Below are 19838 nucleotides of genomic sequence, written 5' to 3'. Positions count from 1 at the left end.
AAAATTGCTGTTGTTGGTTCTTTTCTAAAAAAAAATAATGACCCCAAAAATGATTTGTTAATTTTAAAATGTCAAAAATGCTGTATGACACTATGAGTTTACCTTTTTTAATTTTCTGTTGATGTGCTGAATTTATCATGTTTTACTGTTTAGATTGTTGGCACTCTATCTAAAAGTTGCGTGGAAGGCGTGTTAGGTGGTGTTGACACTTCAGAATGTACTGCAGCACCATTGGATCATGCTACCTCATGTTTCAAATTAATGGAGAAAGGTAAACATTATTCTCTTTAGCATAAGAAAAACTAACTCCAAGTGCAATGAAATATTTTGAATCATGTATGTCACTTGTATACAGAATTAATTAACCCCACCTCTGTTGATTTTCCGTGAAACCCTAGCGTATGATTGGTTGAAGTCATGTGAAGGCAGTGGATTACTTATACGAGGGTTGATCCAAAAGTAATGTCACAATGTCAATATCTGTAATATTTGGCGTCATATTATCAAATGCAATATACCAAAAGATGCACAATCATAATTCCAATTAACAATGAAATTTTCATTTAAGCATGTTTAAACGCATTTATTTTATAAACCTTTAAAATATAAAACATACGGGGTGTCGCCGCGTCACACCCAAACGACACGAATGAAAGTGTACATTTTATGAATGAAAAAGACAAACACATTAATTAACCATTTTTGCAAAGCACCTAATCACCCAAAATTTTCAAAAGACAAAATTTACAATATTTTCTGGTCTTAAGTTGAAAATTAAATGACGCCATTACTATTTTTATCATACACATGGTTGTTTTACTTTGATGCATTGATCGAAGGAAATATCGAAATGGAAGAAAATCGCCACATTAGAGACAACAAACTGTAGTGCATTTTTGCTTTAAAATCAGGAAATCGGCATTACAGACAGCTAGGTTGATTCACAAGTCTCACAGAGGAAAGGATGTAAATAAAAATGTTATTCAGATGCATGGTTTTACAGATTTTGGATTGTTGATACGTCATTGATTGCTCAGCAGATGACAAGAAAACCGAAAGATGGGAGGGTGGACGGAAACGTTCAACTGCGTGTGACGTTGTCAAAAAGACAGGCAGTTAAAGTGAAATGTGAAATTATAAGTTTGTCTAATGCTACTCTTAACAATTTTTTACAGAAGAATTAATTATGAAAAAGTGAGCATATGAGGGTTACCAAGAATTCTTTAAAAATTGAAATTTGTGAATGTGTTTGCGAATCTCGAATTTTTATTTTATGAAACGAAGTTAAACGTTGAAGGTGTATGACGGTGCGTATCCATCATAATTATGACGTTATTTAGGTGCGGCGACTACCATAATCACATGTTATATATAATCCGATATCTTAAAAAGTATAAATCATGTTGAATTGAAATTTTCAAGTCTGATTTGAAATAAATGTAGCTTCCATCATTTGTAATTTTGTTGTTTTACGTCGACTTATAGCAATTTTATTGAAGTTGTGACATTACTTTTGGATCAACCCTCGTACCCCGAAAGTTGTTCTTATACCTTCACAGTTGTAAAATCTATAACCGGTCAATGTATTACATAATTGACACAACATGACATCATAAAAGGTATAGTGTAAGCATGATGAAGCATGAAGCAGAGAAAAAACAGTAATAAACCACAGATAACATGTTAATGTTTCATTGGTGGGGTAATTCGTTACTTTGTCTTTTAGTGACGGTATGGGATGATACTCAGCTACGCCTCGCCATGTATGAAATTTATTAATGACTGCCCTGGTATCATCCCGTACCCTGTCACTAAAAGACTATGAATATAACTAATAATACATGTACTTAGAAGATGTAAAATACATTTATCTTGTTTAGAAATAATTACAATCTGTATGTAATTCATTTTCCTATAGATAATGATTCCATCTCTGTGATGTGTACTGATGTAGTTTTGCCTGAAAAGTTGAAAGGTATGTTTTTTGTGTTTATGATTAATTAATAAATTACTATGATTTTTTTTAGCTCACCTGAGCCAAAGGCTCAAGTGAGCTTTTCTGATCACATTTTGTCTGTCGTCCGTCCGTCTGTCTGTCTGTAAACTTTTCACATTTTCGACTTCTTCTAAAGAAACACTGGGCCAATTGTGACCAAACTTGATACAAAGCATCCTTGGGTAAAGGGGAATTTAAATTGTCCCCTCGTAAGGGGAGATAATCAAGATAAGACAAAAATAAGGTTGGGTCATAAAAAAATATTCTTCTCAAGAACCACTGGGCCAGTAAAGCTGAAACTTATGCGGAAGTATCCTTGGGTAGTGTAGATTCTAAATTGTTCACATCATGACCACCGGGGGAAGGACAAGGTCACAATGGGGAATCAAGTTTTACAACGAAATATAAAGGAAAAATCTTTGAAAATCTTCTTCTCAGGAACCACTGGGCCCAATAAGCTGAAATATGTGTGTCCATTAAAGGATCATGGGGTAGTGTAGATTTTAAAATGTTTAAATTATGATCAGTGGGGTAGGGTAGGCATGCATTATGTATAACAAAGGGGAAATCTGGTAAAGAACAAATTGGTCAAAGCTTCTCGGGTGAGCGATGTGGCCCATGGGCATCTTGTCTGTTTTCTGTTCCCATTGTTGTTGGCATGTTTCTTACCTTGTAATTCACATGAGTTATTCTGGTTATGCAAGATTTTTTATAGGAATAAAAATTTTTGTAAAGCATTATGCAATATATTTGATTCTTTAAACAAGCTTATAAAGAAAAAGTCTTGTAAATAAATCATTTAATGCATAAATTTGATAAAAACTTGGTGTTTACCAAATTGAAAGTTCATGTCTCACTATCTATAAAATATATGTCACATTCCTGTTCAAACTGAATTCACAGTGATATGTTTTTATGCTAAAGTCATAAAATATTATGACCTCACTTTGTTCACACATGGAGTACTTTTTAAAAGCCACTCTCAAATTTATTTTAGAGAACACCTTAGTGATGGAAGAAGTGTCTGCTGCAACTGTGCCATCAACAGTGTCAGGTACATTTTTATGACCTCGTAAGTTTAATATCGGGGGTATAAAGTTTTTGCCCTGTCCATCTGTCTGTCTTTCTTTTTGTTAAAATGTCAGACAGTGGCATCAGTGTTTCAGGTACACATCTTGTTTAATTAATTATCATATGTAAAAATGCCTTGTTCAAATAGTGTTATATAAAAGGCGAACAGTTGCAAGTGTAAATGTATATGTTTGATATCTTCCACTGCATTAATATTTGTAAATAAGTCAATATGAAAAATATTTTTGTTATATCTTCTGTCTTAAAGAGTAGTTATGCACTTTCATTTTTTTTGACAGTTAGTCCACAAGCATCCATTTCAGCAGAAGGTGCTTCGTCTACGACAAGGCCAATGAAAAGGAAGAAACATCATAATAGTAGCTGTGAGTGAAATATTCTGCTTGAGATGTTAATGCATGGTGATTGAGGAATATAAGTTCAAATGTATTTGCTCAAATATGTTGAGAATCTCAGATTAAGTTGTTTAATAATCTATCAATTCAGCAGCTAGATTGATGTTAATGCATGTACCTGTATTTCCAGTGAAGACAAGGACAACAACAGTTGATATCCAGGAGGAGTTTGTAGAAATGGAGAGGGAAAAAGAAAAGCAGCTACAAGAGTATAGGTCAAAGAAGATAAAACTATATGAAAGAATGTTTTCTCAACAGGAAGAGATGCTTCAGTTACAGAGGAGGAGTACGTTGGCATTAGAATCACTTGTTACAAAGCTTTCCGGAAATTATTCCACTGAGTCCCCATTTTCAGTGTCACCCATTATTAAATTTTCCGATTTATCTTGATACATATGAATTATGTAACAGATGTTTATAAGTCATCATGAAGTGGCAGGGGGCATATATACATTCTGTCATTACCCCTTCTACCTTAAATCTAATGCAAGTGAGGTAGCGTAGATTCTAAACTTTACATGTTACAAATATTCTGAAATCCTATTTTTAACAAGAGGCCCATGGGCCACATCGCTCACCTGAGCACCAAGGTTAGGACTAGTATAAAAAAGGCTTTTTATTATAAAGTTTAAATCCAAAGGTAGTCCCCATGACCAATCATGGATTTGCTATTTTTTAGAAAATGATTGAGAAGAAGATTTTTAAAGAATTTTCCTATATATTTCTATGTAAAACTTTGGTCGGCCATTTTGGCCCCACCCTACCCCCGGGGGTCATGATTTGAATAAATTTGAATCTGCACTACCTGAGGATGTTTCCCCATAAGTTTCATCTTTCCTGGCACAGTGGTTCTTGAGGAGAAGATTTTTAAAATATACCACTAAATTTTCATTAATTTACAATTATCTCCCCTTGAATAAGGGTGTGGCCCTTTATTTGAACAAACTTGAATCCCCCTCACCCAAGGATAATCTGTGGCAAGTCAAATGATATAATCCAAAGCATTTTTTTACACCAAAAGAAGATTGACAAGAAATTTTTAAAGAATTCAATTGTTTGTATTCTTTTTCATTGCTACAAATTAAGTTAGAATTTTCCAAGGCAGTTTCAGTGACAGAGAAAAAAATCTTATTGGCATTTGATTTGATCGCATTATGACATCTGACCCCCTAGTCAGTTCATACAGAATGGAACATACTTTCTCTTCAGTATAGGTTCATCTAAGGAAAATATTCTCAAATATAAATATATTGAAATGAAAGAATAATTATTAAGTTTGTGTAAAAGATAATAGAACAAGCATCTCCATCAAGAAACTCTCTTTTAAGGTTGTATGGTTCATCATTATACAGTGTAATATTAATTGTATCATCAAAAGAGTTATTTCCCTTTAAACTCCCTAAAATTTGTTTGATGATAATACCTTTCATGCATCTCATGCGATCATTATACCCCGACTCAGAAAGAGAAGGGGGTATACTGTTTTACCTTGTGTGTCTGTCCGTCCGTCTTTCTGTCTGTTACAAATTTTTATTGCAATTCTCTCAGTAACTATTCATAGCAGATGCTTGAAATTTTAGTACACTCTTTGTTAAGGCATATTATATGGTAGGATTAATTTTGATTTGAATGTGATGTCAATTTCATATTTTTCTGTGCATCTGTCCGTAATTGAGCTTGTGTATTTTAACATGATTGTGTTTATCCACATCAGAGAGGGGGTATTCCTAGTGAGCAATGGCTCACAGAATTCTTGTTTATTTATCAGTATATGTTTTAATGTGGATAAGAGCATTATGTCCGATTCATATTAATGTTATCATTTTGCTTCAGCACTTTTCTCATATTTTCCTCTTCCTTTTGGAAAATTATTATGAACACAATTATTATACATGTATGTTTTTTTTACTGGCTATTCCAAGGGGAAAAATCTTTTAGCTTACATTCTTTTGATAAAATATTTCAAACTTCTTGATTAGTCTTGTGAGTTGATTTTCAAGCACCTGTATACTTTAAGTGAACACTCTGAGAATTACCCTTTTTTAATTGATTGATTCCATATATGAATATCAACAAAAGAACATGCTTTGGTGTTCAATAATTCATTTAATACCATAAATGTTGCTATATGTTCAGTGTATGCAGTCTATAAAGGTATTCTTAAAAGCTCACCTGTTCATAGATATTCTAATTACAGACATTTTTGTGATATTGTTAATAACTGGCAGCAAGAGCAAGAAAAATTGTTTTCAAAAATGATGTTGACAGACCAAGATTGTTTTAAATAATGTTATTATTGACAAACCAAGATTGTTTTAAAAAATTGTTATTGTTGACAAACTAAACAAAATTAAAAGTTATCACTGTTCTTTACATTTGTCTTCTTTTTTCTATTCAGATAAAAAATAGGAATTGATAAAAGATTTTAAGTTCTTTTCTTTATTTATCCTGCCATTTGATAGGTGAATACCTTTTCATGAAAAAACAACTTCACATTAATATGTATTACATAGTCTACTTGTACTACACAGACATTACTTGTGAATTAGATAAAGAACACATGTTTCATTTACATGGGAATTAACCAGCCATCTATGTGGGTGTACATTTGTTCATTGCATGATGTAATTTCTATGTTACTATGTGCTCACATGAAAAAGACCTCTAATTTTGAACAAACAAGCATTTATACATACAACAAACAAAGTAGTATTAAAATCCTAACACATAGCAAATGTTTTTAAAACCTCTGAACAAGTCTTTGTCGCACAGCAATCCCATCGTTATCCAAGCCCTGGTACACAGCATTGTCATGATAAAGCTGGATGGGGTCATTTCCACCAATGACTGGAATGTTGGCATCTATTGCTCTGTTGTGCAGTCTCATACAGCACTCTATAATCTTGATACATTTTACAGGTGCAAACTGTAAACTACCTCCTGTTTTGTGAATGCATCTGTAAATCAAATACAGTGGATTCCATTTAATTGGATAGCGGTTATACGAATATTTAGGCTAATCTGATACTAGTATTTAGATAACACTATGTTTTTATATACTTCAAAATAATTTTCTGTATTGTTTGCAGAATATTAGAAGGAATTAAATACACCTCAGGTTAATTTGTTAATGTTGCAATGAAAATAGGTGTACTACAGTGACTACCATTATACATTGTATAGTTTCCTTTTAATTCTTTTCAATAGTGCCAATGAACTGAATTGTTATTTATCTGAGTATTTTAATTATACCTGAATCTACTCTTGAGGACTCCAAATGCCCTCTCAACTGTATTTCTTGTGGTGCAGTGGGCATTGTTGTACCTCTGCTCCTGAGGGGTCCTGGGGTTAACAAATGGGGTCAAGAGCCACTTCCTGAGTGGATACCCAGAATCCCCCAACAACCAACCATTAACTCTCCTCAGTAGATTTGGAAGTGAGGAATTCTGCAGGATAAAGGAGTCGTGAGTCGCTCCTGGCCACTTTACCACTATGTTTGAAAAGCTGTATGTGATAGATAACATTGTTTGAAAAAAAAAATGGGCATTGTTTTGATTCTTCTCAACACGTTCAAGTTTTCAAAAAAGTTTCTTGTTATTTTTCAATTATATTTACCGAAGGTTGGCATCCACAACACCTTGTACATTTATAGCTGGAAACCCTTTTCTGCAGATAAAATTGGGCTCCTCATCCCCTGTCATGCCTTGGATGGGTATCAACGTCCCATCAATCGCCCCTACAACATTTGGAAACCCTGCAATCTGATAGAAGTCCTCTTTCACCTTTGAAAGTTCTTCATTTGACTCAGGAAACTTAACATTATCCAAGGACTCGCACAAAGCAGAGGTAACAGAGGTGACAATCCTGGAAGCGGATGATATGGAAATTCCATGAAGATCGCCAACCTCGGACAAATACTCTCCTTTGGCTAAAAAGCGTAGAGTTGTCAACACCTAAAATATGAAACATTGATTATTTTCAATTCAATTTGGAAATTAAAAATAGTATTCCATGTGGGGTCACAATAGGGATAGAAGTTTACATATTAGGATTTTATTATAGAATGTTCTGACTCAGGTCATCATTGTGGCCCAAAATTGAGAGGGGGCACAGAGTGACCACTTTTGGGTTTAAATCTTTCAATGCTAGATTGATTTTTGCTTCTTTTATCCTAGTCACAGTACTCAGGTTAGCGATGTGGCCTATGGGTCTCTTGTTTCATATTTTTAACTTCTACAGAACCACAATTAATTAAATTAAGCAATGAAAGCATCCTTGGGTGAAGGAAATCAAACGAGTATGAAAATTATAATTTAATAAGGATGGCTACATCATTTATATGTAAACAAAATTATGATTTTTAATTTACCGGTAATTCAATTATACAAATTTTAGCATTTAATTACTTATCCTTATAATGTGAGAAACTATAAAACTTTTTTTCTATTACTGTTTAAAAGTAGTCTTAATTATATCATATTCTAAGTGTCTCAAGGATTGCTTAAGTTAGATTGTTATGACATTACCTTTTTTGGCTAGAGTGGGACAAATCATAGGATTAAGTTTAAAATAAGACCAATATATGAAATTAATTCCTTATTACTTCAAATAAAGTTAATTTCCCATACAAGAGGTATCTAACAAAATTAATTCAAGATTTTAGCTTACACAAACTACAGTGTTTTTTTTTAATAAGTTTATATTGTATACATTATAGGTCCCTATACTAGAAGGACCTAATTTGGTTGGAGACGAAATTTAGATAGACCGTAAATTCAAGGGGACGAAACCAACTGACAACCGTTAGGTTCTCTTTTGTGTTTCGAGTTGAAAAAGAACTACAGACTGAAAGCAAAACTTACTTGTATATGTGAAGGTATGGCATATGATCTTGTGGTTGGATGCTGTATACTTTCTTGTACAAGGTCAATCAGCTCCAAAATGCATGGCCTTGGGAAACGATACCGAGCTACGATTTCGTCGTCATTAAATTTGTCCAAAGGGTTTGACCGGTCTCGAAAAACCCTTTCCCGACGCATTGCTCTCTCCGAATGAAATAAAACAACAAACGCTGCAGCCATTTTTGTTTACATTTATTTCTGTCTTAGGATTAATGTTTAAGTAAATAATTTTACGTAAGTACAATATTTTACACTTAAGAGAGGGTTAGGGCTGTCGTAAAGTTACGACAGATTTTACACTTAGGTCTTTCATAAGATTTTTTGTGAAAACGACTTTTATCGTAAGTTTTCACTTAAGAGAAATATATGTCGTAAGATTTTTTGTGAAAAGGGCTACTGGTTTCTAGTTTACAGATTGTTCTATATTTAAGTAACCTGTCGAGCTATAGGTATAGGTGCCTATCTGGTTTTATAGCTTACAGATTGTTTTATATTTAGGTTATCTGTCGAGCTATAGGTATAGGTGCCTATCTGGTTTTATAGCTTACAGATTGTTCTATATTTAGGTTACCTGTCAAGCTATAGGTATTTGTGCCTATCTGTTTTATAACTTACAGATTGTTCTACATGTAGGTTACCTGTCGAGCTATAGGTATTGGTGCCTATCTGGTTTTTGTGTAGCTTACAGATTGTTCAATATTTAGGTAACCTGTCGAGCTATAGGTATGGGTGCCTATCTGGTTTATAGCTTACAGATTGTTGTGTATTTAGGTTACCTGTCGAGCTATAGGTATTGGTGCCTATCTGGTTTATAGCTTACAGATTGTTCTGTATTTAGGTTACCTGTCGAGCTATAGGTATAGGTGCCTATCTGGTTTATAGCTTACAGATTGTTCTATATTTAGGTAACCTATTGAGCTATTGGTTTTGGGACCTATCTGGTTTGTGTGTATCTTACAAATTGTTCTGTATTTAGGTTACCTGTCGAGCTATAGGTATAGGTGACTATCTGGTTTGTGTGTAGCTTACAGATTGTTCTTTATTTAGGTTACCTGTCGAGCTATAGGTATAGGTGACTATCTGGTTTGTGTGTAGCTTACAGAGTGTTCTATTTTTAGGTTACCTGTCGAGCTATAGGTATTTGTGCCTATCTGTTTTATAACTTACAGATTGTTCTATATTTAGGTTACCTGTCAAGCTATATGTATAGGTGCCTATCTGGTTTTATAGCTTACAGATTGTTATATATTTAGGTTACCTGTCGAGCTATAGGTATTGGTGCCTATCTGGTTTATAGCTTACAGATTGTTCTATATTTAGGTTACCTGTCGAGCTATAGGTATAGGTGCCTATCTTGTTTGTGTGTAGCTTACAGATTGTTCTATATATAGGTTACCTGTCGAGCTATAGGTATAGGTGCCTATCTGGTTTGTTTATAGCTTACAGATTGTTCTATATATAGGTTACCTGTCGAGCTATAGGTATAGGTGCCTATCAGGTTTATAGCTTACAGATTGTTCTATATTTAGGTTACCTGTCGATCTATAGGTATTGGTGCCTATCTGGTTTATAGCTTACAGATTGTTCTATATTTAGGTTACCTGTCGAGCTATAGGTATAGGTGCCTATCTGGTTTATAGCTTACAGATTGTTCTTTATTTAGGTTACCTGTCGAGCTATAGGTATAGGTGTCTATCTGGTTTATAGCTTACAGATTGTTCTATATTTAGGTTACCTGTCGAGCTATAGGTATAGGTGCCTATCTGGTCAGACTGGGACAGAGAACTATACAGGTGGAGAACTCCCACATCATCCTCACTGGTGCAGGTGCACTTAACAAGGTATGTCATGAGAGATAGTCAGTATCTCATTTATTTAAGAAATAAGGTATCAGTTTTATTTGGGATGTAAAATGGGTTGGTCATGTAATCAAATTCCATCAGGCCCGAAGGGCTTAATGGAAAATTTGATCATGTGCCAACCCATTTTACATCCCAATAAAACTCAAAAAATGATACCTTATTACTTATATTTACATTTGTGACTTATTCATACTTTTTATTTGCCTGATTGTTACTTTTAACGTGTGAAATGCGTTTATTTTTCAAACCCAACGGCATGTATGTAATCCGCTAAACGCGCGTCAACCCTTTATGACGTCACAGAGAAATTACGTCGAACGTTTATCCAAACGCACATTTATGACCTCTTGACCCCATACCTGTATTTACACAGTTATAAAAACGCTTGCCTTCAGTAGTGTTATATAAAGGAAAACATTTGCAAATGTAAATATTTAGAAAAAAATTGCAGGAATTGTGATCATTGCTTAAAGGACTTCAGATACTAATATCGGGTGTAATTACGCAAAAATAAAGTTCTCATGAATAAACGGTTATTTACAGTACATTTATTTAAGGGTTCCTAAAGATGTAAATTCCAGAGAAAAGTTATGTTCATTACTAACCCCCACAAACAATGTTGTTTTCTTAATATGATTTGAAAATTTAATTAAAACAGGTCCTTGGTAAGGAGGTGTACACGAGTAACAATCAGCTGGGAGGAATCCAGATCATGTACACTAACGGAGTCACACACGACGTGACAGCTGATGACTTCGAGGGAGTCTACAAAATCATTAAGTGGCTGTCATACATGCCTAAGGTACTGTTCAGTGTTATAACTGTCACTAGTGAATAGAGTACAGCATAAAAGAAAAACAATATCCTTAGTCAAAAGAATTAGTAAAATGATTTTGTTTTCATTTTTACAGACTGAGGTAGTCTTTATTTCATCTGTTAGTAATTATGGATTTAAATTAGTGTAAGGGTTAGTCATGGAGTTTAATTTATCTGGATTATTGTTTCAGTGTAAAGGCTCCCCATTACCAGTACTAGATACAGGGGACCCTATAGATAGATTGGTAGTCATTTAGTGTAATTAATCTGAATTGTCGTTTCAGTGTAAAGGCTCCCCATTACCAGTACTAGATACAGGGGACCCTATAGATAGATTGGTAGTCATTTAGTGTAATTAATCTGAATTGTCGTTTCAGTGTAAAGGCTCCCCATTACCAGTACTAGATACAGGGGACCCTATAGATAGATTGGTAGTCATTTAGTGTAATTAATCTGAATTGTCGTTTCAGTGTAAAGGTTCCCCATTACCAGTACTAGATACAGGGGACCCTATAGATAGACCGGTTGTCATTTAGTGTAATTAATCTGAATTATTGTTTCAGTGTAAGGGTTCCCCATTACCAGTACTAGATACAGGGGACCCTATAGACAGACCAGTGGACTTCATCCCCACAAAGGCTCCTTATGATCCCAGGTGGATGCTGAATGGACGACAAAATCCAGGTAAATATAGTGCATTTATAATGCATGTACAGACTCTGAATCTCTGTGAAAACGTTTCATTTCTGAATCATCGATAATGTGTATGACTATTGTGATTATTGTAGATGACAAGAATTCCTGGCAGAAAGGTTTCTTTGATCACAAATCTTTCCATGAAATCCTACAACCTTGGGCACAAACAGTGGTCACAGGTCGAGCAAGGTTTGTCTCCCTTTATGCATTTACTGTAGCTGAATCATTAACCCAAGAAGTATCAAGATGGAAACCTTGAGCTGTGTTATATTTATGTGTGTGTATTACAGATTGGGAGGGATCCCTGTGGGAGTGATTTGTGTAGAGACCAGAACTGTAGAAATGACCATACCAGCTGATCCTGCCAATCTGGACTCGGAGACCAAGGTAATGACTACAGATTAATATACATCTCCTTATTTTCCTTTTGACATCAAGTATATTGTTTAAGAATAATGTTGAAACAATAACAAATTTAAATCTATATTAAATTTTTTCAATGTGCATCAAGTGAATCATAATAGACTTATGTCAAAACAATATTGAGTTTTTCTTCAAAAATAAATATTTTACTCCAAATTGAAATTTGTTTTGAAAATAAGATATTGGAGTTTTAAAGTGTGGATTCTTGGAGAACATATATTAAGGGTTTAAAATTTTGAAATTTGTAAAAATGAAATTGTACTTGATATATATTTAGGTGATACAACAAGCAGGTCAGGTATGGTTCCCAGACTCGGCCTATAAGACAGCTCAGGCCATTAAGGACTTTAACAGAGAGGACCTCCCTCTCATGGTGTTTGCTAACTGGAGAGGATTCTCAGGTGGAATGAAAGGTACAGGAAATTTTTAATTAAGATCATGAATTTGACATTCCTTTATATGCTATACCCTGATGTTTTGTTACTATTTGTCTGGAAAGGTTTTACGGAAACGTTTTATGACACACAGTTTTATTCTTTAAAGTACTTTAGGCTGAAAATTTTAAGTTGAATTTTTTTTTTTTTAATTTTTATGGTAGAGATATTTGCAGAAACATGTTTTACATTTTATTTTGCTCAATAAGACAATTTATGATAAAATATTGTGAATATAACATTTAATAAATTGCTCATTTTTATTTAAAATAAAATACTTTACATATTTTTTGATAAAAATTATTGAATATGTATTGCAATTTTGTAAATACCCTGTTCATATTTTTAGATATGCATGACCAAGTCCTTAAGTTTGGCTCCTACATTGTGGATGCCCTGACAGAATATAATCAACCCATCATGATTTACATCCCCCCGTACGCCGAGCTGAGGGGTGGAGCCTGGGTAGTGGTGGATCCAACAATTAACCCCACCCACATGGAAATGTATGCTGATGAACTCAGCAGGTATGAAGTTCTGATTTAGGGTTTAAAGAGAATTGAACATTGGCTCAAATAGATGGCTCAAATATTAAATTTACTATCATGTGTGCTTCCTTTGTAGGTAGAGGGCTAAAATAAGCTCAAACTGCTGCCCATTTGTGCATAAAATATAATATTGTATGAATTAATTTTAAAAAATTTAAAACAAAATAGTATCATTCTCATATTTACTCATTAAAAAGATAGAAAGAAAAGGAAGGAAAATGTTGAAATCTATCTCATTTCAAGTCTTCCAGGATTTTGTCCCCAAATGTCAAGTCTAAATGATTGTGATGATTTTATTCTAGGGGACTGTAACCAAATATACAGTCTAAATGATTGTGATGATTTTATTCTATGGGATTGTCCCCAAATATACAGTGTAAATGATTGTGATGATTTAATTCCAGGGGAAGTGTCCCCAAATATACAGTCTAAATGATTGTGATGATTTTATTCTTAGGGGATTGTCCCCAAATGTACAGTCTAAATGATTGTGATGATTTTATTCTAGGGGATTGTCCCCAAATGTCCAGTCTAAATGATTGTGATGATTTTATTCTAGGGGATTGTCCCCAAATATACAGTGTAAATGATTGTGATGATTTAATTCCAGGGGAAGTGTCCCCAAATGTACAGTCTAAATGATTGTGACGATTTTATTCTATGGGATTGTCCCCAAATATACAGTGTAAATGATTGTGATGATTTAATTCCAGGGGAAGTGTCCCCAAATGTACAGTCTAAATGATTGTGGCGATTTTATTCTAGGGGATTGTCCCCAAATGTCCAGTCTAAATGATTGTGATGATTTTATTCTAGGGGATTGTCCCCAAATGTCCAGTCTAAATGATTGTGATGATTTTATTCTAGGGGATTGTCCCCAAATGTCGAGTCTAAATGATTGTGATGATTTTATTCTAGGGGATTGTCCCCAAATGTCGAGTCTAAATGATTGTGATGATTTTATTCCAGGGGATTGTCTCCAAATGTACAGTCTAAATGATTGTGATGATTTAATTCCAGGGGAGGTGTCCTTGAACCAGAGGGAACCGTAGAAATCAAGTTCAGGAGGAAGGACCTGGAGAAGACGATACAGAGACTGGACCAGACGTGTCGCCAGATCGTGGACAAACTGACCAGTCCACAGCTGAATCCGGACGAGAAGGAGGAGCTCCAGAAACAGCTGGCAGCTCGCCAGGAAAAGTTACTCCCCATGTACCACCAGGTGGCGATACAGGTCGCTGACCTCCATGACACACCGGGGAGAATGGAGGAAATGGGGGTTATTACTGTGAGTGTAATTCAAAACATTTGAGATTTATGTAATATTATTATGCATACATTGTATTTTTGTGACTTTTTAGAAAAACGTGTGTACATAAAGATTTTGATTAATTTATACTTAAAGTGATATTTTATATGTTATGTAAAATAATTCATATTTCATGTCTGCATTTTAATTTTTTTTTTTTTATGTTTGAAATTGGCTTTCAATTTTAGTCTGTTCAACAATTTTGTTTAGTTGTTATATTTTACCACATGTTTAAGTTCTATTTTAACTTTTGCTTTGACCACTTTTGCCACTTAAGACAACATTTTGTTCTTGAAAAACTACATCATACCTGTTTATAGGTCAAGTTCATAAAATTTCTACATGAATTTATGTTCATCACACAGGACATACTTAAATGGCAGAAGAGCCGTGAGTTCTTCTACTGGCACCTGAAGAGACGGTTGTTAGAGAGACAGCTTAAGAAGAAGATGAAGCAGTTCACACAGAACGTCGGGGAGGGGGAGCTCAACTCCATGTTACATCGCTGGTTTGTGGAGGACAGGGGCACTGTCAATGTAAGTAGATAAGCTGTACCAGTCCTATTTATAGTTAGTAAATAAGTTAATTTAGAGGTACACAGTTATAGGAATTTCATTTACTTTTTCATAATTTATATATTGACATATATTTTTGGAAGTCCAAATACTATCTTTTTTAAGAAAAAAGTACCGGTTCAAGAAAAGTATTTTGTTATATATAAACTTTATTTGTGAGTTTTAAACAAGTAACTTGTGTCTGTCTCCTAGTAATTGTATATTTTGTAGATACGTGTAGATTTTGTTAAATCATATTGCCATGCATATGTTTTATTGACACTTCTTTTAAAAAAAGCTGTAGGTAAGAAAATAGCTTTTTGTAGTTATCAATGCACTATGGGGGTTATATGACTGATATTATCTACTGACCTATCATTGATACTGTAGGCATACCTATGGGAGGATGACAAAGCTATGGTGGAGTGGTTGACAGAACAGATCAGAGAAGACAGTATAGACAACGCTGTATCAGACAACATCAGATGTCTACAGAGGGAGCATGTCTTACAACAAGTCAGGAGGTAGGTATCAGACAACATCAGATGTCTACAGAGGGCGCACATCCTACAACAAGTCAGGAAGTAGGTATCAGACAACATCAGATGTCTACAAAGGGAGCATGTCCTACAACAAGTCAGGAGGTAGGTATCAGATGTCTACAGAGGGAGCATGTCCTACAACAAGTCAGGAGGTAGGTATCAGACAACATCAGATGTCTACAGAGGGAGCACGTCCTACAACAAGTCAGGAGGTAGGTATCAGATGTCTACAGAGGGAGCACGTCCTACAACAAGTCAGGAGGTGGGTATTAGACTACATCAGATATCTACAGAGGGAGCACGTCCTACAACAAGTAAGAAGGTAGGTATCAGACAACATCAGATGTCTAGACACGTCCTACAACAAGTCAGGAGGTAGGTATCAGACAACATCAGATGTCTACAGAGGGAGCACGTCCTACAACAAGTCAGGAGGTAGGTATCAGACAACATCAGATATCTACAGAGAGAGCATGTCTTACAACAAGTCAGGAGGTAGGTATCAGACAACATCAGATATCTACAGAGAGAGCATGTCTTACAACAAGTCAGGAGGTAGGTATCAGACAACATCAGATGTCTACAGAGGGAGCATGTCCTACAACAAGTCAGGAGGTAGGTATCAGATGTCTACAGAGGGAGCATGTCCTACAACAAGTCAGGAGGTAGGTATCAGATGTCTACACAGGGAGCATGTCCTACAACAAGTCAGGGGTTAGGTATCAGATGTCTACACAGGGAGCACGTCCTACAACAAGTCAGGAGGTAGGTATCAGATATCTACAGAGGGAGCACGTCCTACAACAAGTCAGGAGGTAGGTATCAGATGTCTACAGAGGGAGCACGTCCTACAACAAGTCAGGAGGTAGGTATCAGACAACATCAGATGTCTACAGAGGGAGCATGTCCTACAACAAGTCAGGAGGTAGGTATCAGACAACATCAGATGTCTACAGAGATAGCATGTCCTACAACAAGTCAGGAGGTAGGTATCAGATGTCTACAGAGGGAGCACGTCCTACAACAAGTCAGGAGGTAGGTATCAGACAACATCAGGACATGTCTACAGAGGGAGCACATCCTACAACAAGTCAGGAGGTAGGTATCAGACAACATCAGATGTCTACATAGAGAGCACGTCCTACAACAAGTCAGGAGGTAGGTATCAGACAACATCAGATGTCTACAGAGCGAGCACGTCCTACAACAAGTCAGGAGGTAGGTATCAGACAAAATCAGATGTCTACAGAGGGAGCACATCCTACAACAAGTCAGGATGTAGGTATCAGATGTCTACAGAGGGAGCACGTCCTACAACAAGTCAGGAGGTAGGTATCAGATGTCTACAGAGGGAGCATGTCCTACAACAAGTCAGGAGGTAGGTATCAGATGTCTACAGAGGGAGCTTGTCCTACAACAAGTCAGGAGGTAGGTATCAGATGTCTACAGAGGGAGCACGTCCTACAACAAGTCAGGAGGTAGGTATCAGATGTCTACAGAGGGAGCATGTCCTACAACAAGTCAGGAGGTAGGTATCAGACAAAATCAGATGTCTACAGAGGGAGCACATCCTACAACAAGTCAGGAGGTAGGTATCAGACAACATCAGATGTCTACAGAGGGAACACGTCCTACAACAAGTCAGGAGGTAGGTATCAGACAACATCAGATGTCTACAGAGGGAGCATGTCCTACAACAAATCAGGAGGTAGGTATCAGATGTCTACAGAGGGAGCATGTCCTACAACAAGTCAGGAGGTAGGTATCAGACAAAATCAGATGTCTACAGAGGGAGCACATCCTACAACAAGTCAGGAGGTAGGTATCAGACAACATCAGATGTCTACAGAGGGAGCACGTCCTACAACAAGTCAGGAGGTAGGTATTAGATGTCTACAGAGGGAGCACGTCCTACAACAAGTCAGGAGGTAGGTATCAGATGTCTACAGAGGGAGCATATCCTACAACAAGTCAGGAGGTAGGTATCAGACAACATCAGATGTCTACAGAGGGAGCACGTCCTACAACGAGTCAGGACGTAGGTATCAGACAAAAAAAGATGTCTACAGAGGGAGCATGTCCTACAACAAGTCAGGAGGTAGGTATCAGATGTCTACAGAGAGAGCATGTCCTACAACAAGTCAGGATGTAGGTATCAGACAACATCAGATGTCTACAGAGGGAGCACATCCTACAACAAGTCAGGAGGCAGGTATTAGACAACATCAGATGTCTACAGAGGGAGCATGTCCTACAACAAGTCAGGAGGTAGGTATCAGATATCTACAGAGGGAGCATGTCCTACAACAATTCAGGAGGTAGGTATCAGATGTCTACAGAGGGAGCACGTCCTACAACAAGTCAGGAGGTAGGTATCAGATGTCTACAGAGGGAGCACGTCCTACCACAAGTCAGGAAGTAGGTATCAGACAACATCAGATGTCTACAGAGGGAGCACGTCCTACAACAAGTCAGGAGGTAGGTATCAGATGTCTACAGAGAGAGCATGTCCTACAACAAGTCAGGAGGTAGGTATCAGATGTCTACAGAGGGAGCACGTCCTACAACAAGTCAGGAGGTAGGTATCAGATGTCTACAGAGGGAGCATGTCCTACAACAAGTCAGGAGGTAGGTATCAGATGTCTACAGAGGGAGCACGTCCTACAACAAGTCAGGAGGTAGGTATCAGACAACATCAGATGTCTACAGAGGGAGCACGTCCTACAGCAAGTCAGGAGGTAGGTATCAGATGTCTACAGAGGGAGCACGTCCTACAACAAGTCAGGAGGTAGGTATCAGATGTCTACAGAGGGAGCACGTCCTACAACAAGTCAGGAGGTAGGTATCAGACAACATCAGATGTCTACAGAGGGAGCACGTCCTACAACAAGTCAGGAGGTAGGTATCAGATGTCTACAGAGGGAGCATGTCCTACAACAAGTCAGGAGGTAGGTATCAGACAACATCAGATGTCTACAGAGGGAGCACGTCCTACAACAAGTCAGGAGGTAGGTATCAGATGTCTACAGAGGGAGCACGTCCTACAACAAGTCAGGAGGTAGGTATCAGATGTCTACAGAGGGAGCACGTCCTACAACAAGTCAGGAGGTAGGTATCAGACAACATCAGATGTCTACAGAGGGAGCACGTCCTACAACAAGTCAGGAGGTAGGTATCAGATGTCTACAGAGGGAGCATGTCCTACAACAAGTCAGGAGGTAGGTATCAGATGTCTACAGAGGGAGCATGTCCTACAACAAGTCAGGAGGTAGGTATCAGATGTCTACAGAGGGAGCATGTCCTACAACAAGTCAGGAGGTAGGTATCAGATGTCTCCAGTGGGAGCACGTCCTACAACAAGTCAGGAGGTAGGTATCAGATGTCTACAGAGGGAGCATGTCCTACAACAAGTCAGGAGGTACGTATCAGACAACATCAGATGTCTACAGAGGGAGCACGTCTTACAACAAGTCAGGAGGTAGGTATCAGATGTCTACAGAGGGAGCATGTCCTACAACAAGTCAGGAGGTAGGTATCAGACAACATCAGATGTCTACAGAGAGGGCATGTCCTACATAATTGATCATTATATATCACCTGATGGCTCACCTAGGGTTTGATAGCATTATTTCATTTCTTCATGTGGAGATGAAGAATAGGATGCTAACAATATTAGGAACCAGACTGTCTGACTGAAAGGCTTTACATTCTAATATTTAAATATCAGTTTGATTTACCGTAATCTATTGCTTGGTTGCACAGTCTAGAAATTCTGATAGTTGTCGTCTCCTCAGGGTAAATTAGATTTAGCTCAAATATCAAGTTTTTGACATAAGATTTACAGATTGTCTCCCTTTGATTGATAAAATAATGCTCTAATCTTACTTAAAATCAACACACTTTTTTCTGTTTTCAGTTTGATACAAAACAATCCAGAGGTTGCCATGGATTCTATTGTCCACATCACACAACACATGACCTCAAGTCAAAGGTCAGAGGTCTCCAGAATTCTGGCCAACATGGACACGTGACCAAAATAGACAATTAGAATCCACTGTGACAGTGTATATAAACTTATCTATTTAACAAATCATATGAAATCATTAGGTGCAATTTGGATCAAATTTGCATAAAGTTGCATTATATGAAATCCATATCTGTCATTCATAATGACTTAATTATTAGAATTGTTTATGAATTCGTTTTGTAATTCAATTCAGTATTATATGTGAAACATTACCAGGGTTTGTAATTATTTTTGTACTAATTTGTA

At 36.5% G+C, this 19838-nt stretch overlaps 3 protein-coding genes across 4 annotated transcripts; 2 read left to right on the top strand and 1 right to left on the bottom strand.

Annotated features, from left to right (window-relative positions):
- The first annotated feature begins 104 nt into the window (after positions 1-104).
- LOC134276930 (uncharacterized) lies at positions 105-4596 on the top strand. Its single transcript, XM_062759207.1, has 5 exons — positions 105-271; positions 1919-1975; positions 2994-3050; positions 3367-3450; positions 3611-4596. Exons 1-5 carry the CDS (start codon positions 262-264, stop codon positions 3868-3870), a joined length of 468 nt encoding a protein of 155 aa, XP_062615191.1. The 5' UTR covers positions 105-261; the 3' UTR covers positions 3871-4596.
- A 1126-nt stretch (positions 4597-5722) lies between these two features.
- LOC134276929 (putative nuclease HARBI1) lies at positions 5723-8787 on the bottom strand. Its single transcript, XM_062759206.1, has 4 exons — positions 8343-8787; positions 7096-7433; positions 6733-6984; positions 5723-6437 (listed from the first exon to the last, which is right to left on the bottom strand). The coding sequence occupies exons 1-4, from the start codon at positions 8559-8561 to the stop codon at positions 6221-6223; spliced, it is 1026 nt and encodes a 341-aa protein (XP_062615190.1). The 5' UTR covers positions 8562-8787; the 3' UTR covers positions 5723-6220.
- A 1317-nt stretch (positions 8788-10104) lies between these two features.
- On the top strand, positions 10105-19804 carry LOC134276928 (acetyl-CoA carboxylase-like). Of its 2 annotated transcripts, XM_062759205.1 has the most exons (12): positions 10105-10222; positions 10902-11045; positions 11623-11743; positions 11848-11944; positions 12046-12142; positions 12456-12591; positions 12962-13139; positions 14181-14448; positions 14835-15005; positions 15414-15491; positions 15945-16000; positions 19482-19804. In XM_062759205.1, the coding sequence occupies exons 2-12, from the start codon at positions 10956-10958 to the stop codon at positions 19594-19596; spliced, it is 1407 nt and encodes a 468-aa protein (XP_062615189.1). In that variant the 5' UTR covers positions 10105-10222; positions 10902-10955; the 3' UTR covers positions 19597-19804. The 2 variants fall into 2 exon arrangements, with proteins under 2 accessions (XP_062615189.1, XP_062615188.1); XM_062759204.1 differs by lacking the exon at positions 15945-16000 and having other exon boundaries at positions 15414-15547.
- Positions 19805-19838: the final 34 nt, after the last annotated feature.

This window comes from Saccostrea cucullata, unplaced genomic scaffold, assembly GCF_032062105.1.
Source record: "Saccostrea cucullata isolate Sc308-1 unplaced genomic scaffold, CSIRO_AGI_Scuc_v1 ctg6699, whole genome shotgun sequence".
In the NCBI taxonomy this organism is placed as follows: Eukaryota; Metazoa; Mollusca; class Bivalvia; order Ostreida; family Ostreidae; genus Saccostrea; species Saccostrea cuccullata.
The sequence above is the reverse complement of the archived record's forward strand: the minus strand, read 5'-3'. Positions and strand labels throughout refer to the sequence as shown.

Bases quoted from the DNA above. Each gene is read 5' to 3' on its own strand.
- LOC134276929 (XM_062759206.1), bottom strand. From the start codon at position 8,561: ATGGCTGCAGCGTTTGTTGTTTTATTTCATTCGGAGAGAGCAATGCGT. The intron at 6,985-7,095 runs GTAAATATAATT...TATCACATACAG, and splicing joins GTTGTGGATGCCAACCTTCG to CTTTTCAAACATAGTGGTAA. The intron at 6,438-6,732 runs GTATAATTAAAA...TTTGATTTACAG, and splicing joins GTCCTCAAGAGTAGATTCAG to ATGCATTCACAAAACAGGAG.
- LOC134276928 (XM_062759205.1), top strand. From the start codon at position 10,956: ATGTACACTAACGGAGTCACACACGACGTGACAGCTGATGACTTCGAG. The intron at 11,046-11,622 runs GTACTGTTCAGT...TTATTGTTTCAG, and splicing joins GGCTGTCATACATGCCTAAG to TGTAAGGGTTCCCCATTACC. The intron at 16,001-19,481 runs GTAGGTATCAGA...TTCTGTTTTCAG, and splicing joins GTCCTACAACAAGTCAGGAG to TTTGATACAAAACAATCCAG.
- LOC134276930 (XM_062759207.1), top strand. The intron at 3,051-3,366 runs GTACATTTTTAT...TTTTTTTGACAG, and splicing joins TGTGCCATCAACAGTGTCAG to TTAGTCCACAAGCATCCATT. The intron at 3,451-3,610 runs GTGAGTGAAATA...CTGTATTTCCAG, and splicing joins GAAACATCATAATAGTAGCT to TGAAGACAAGGACAACAACA.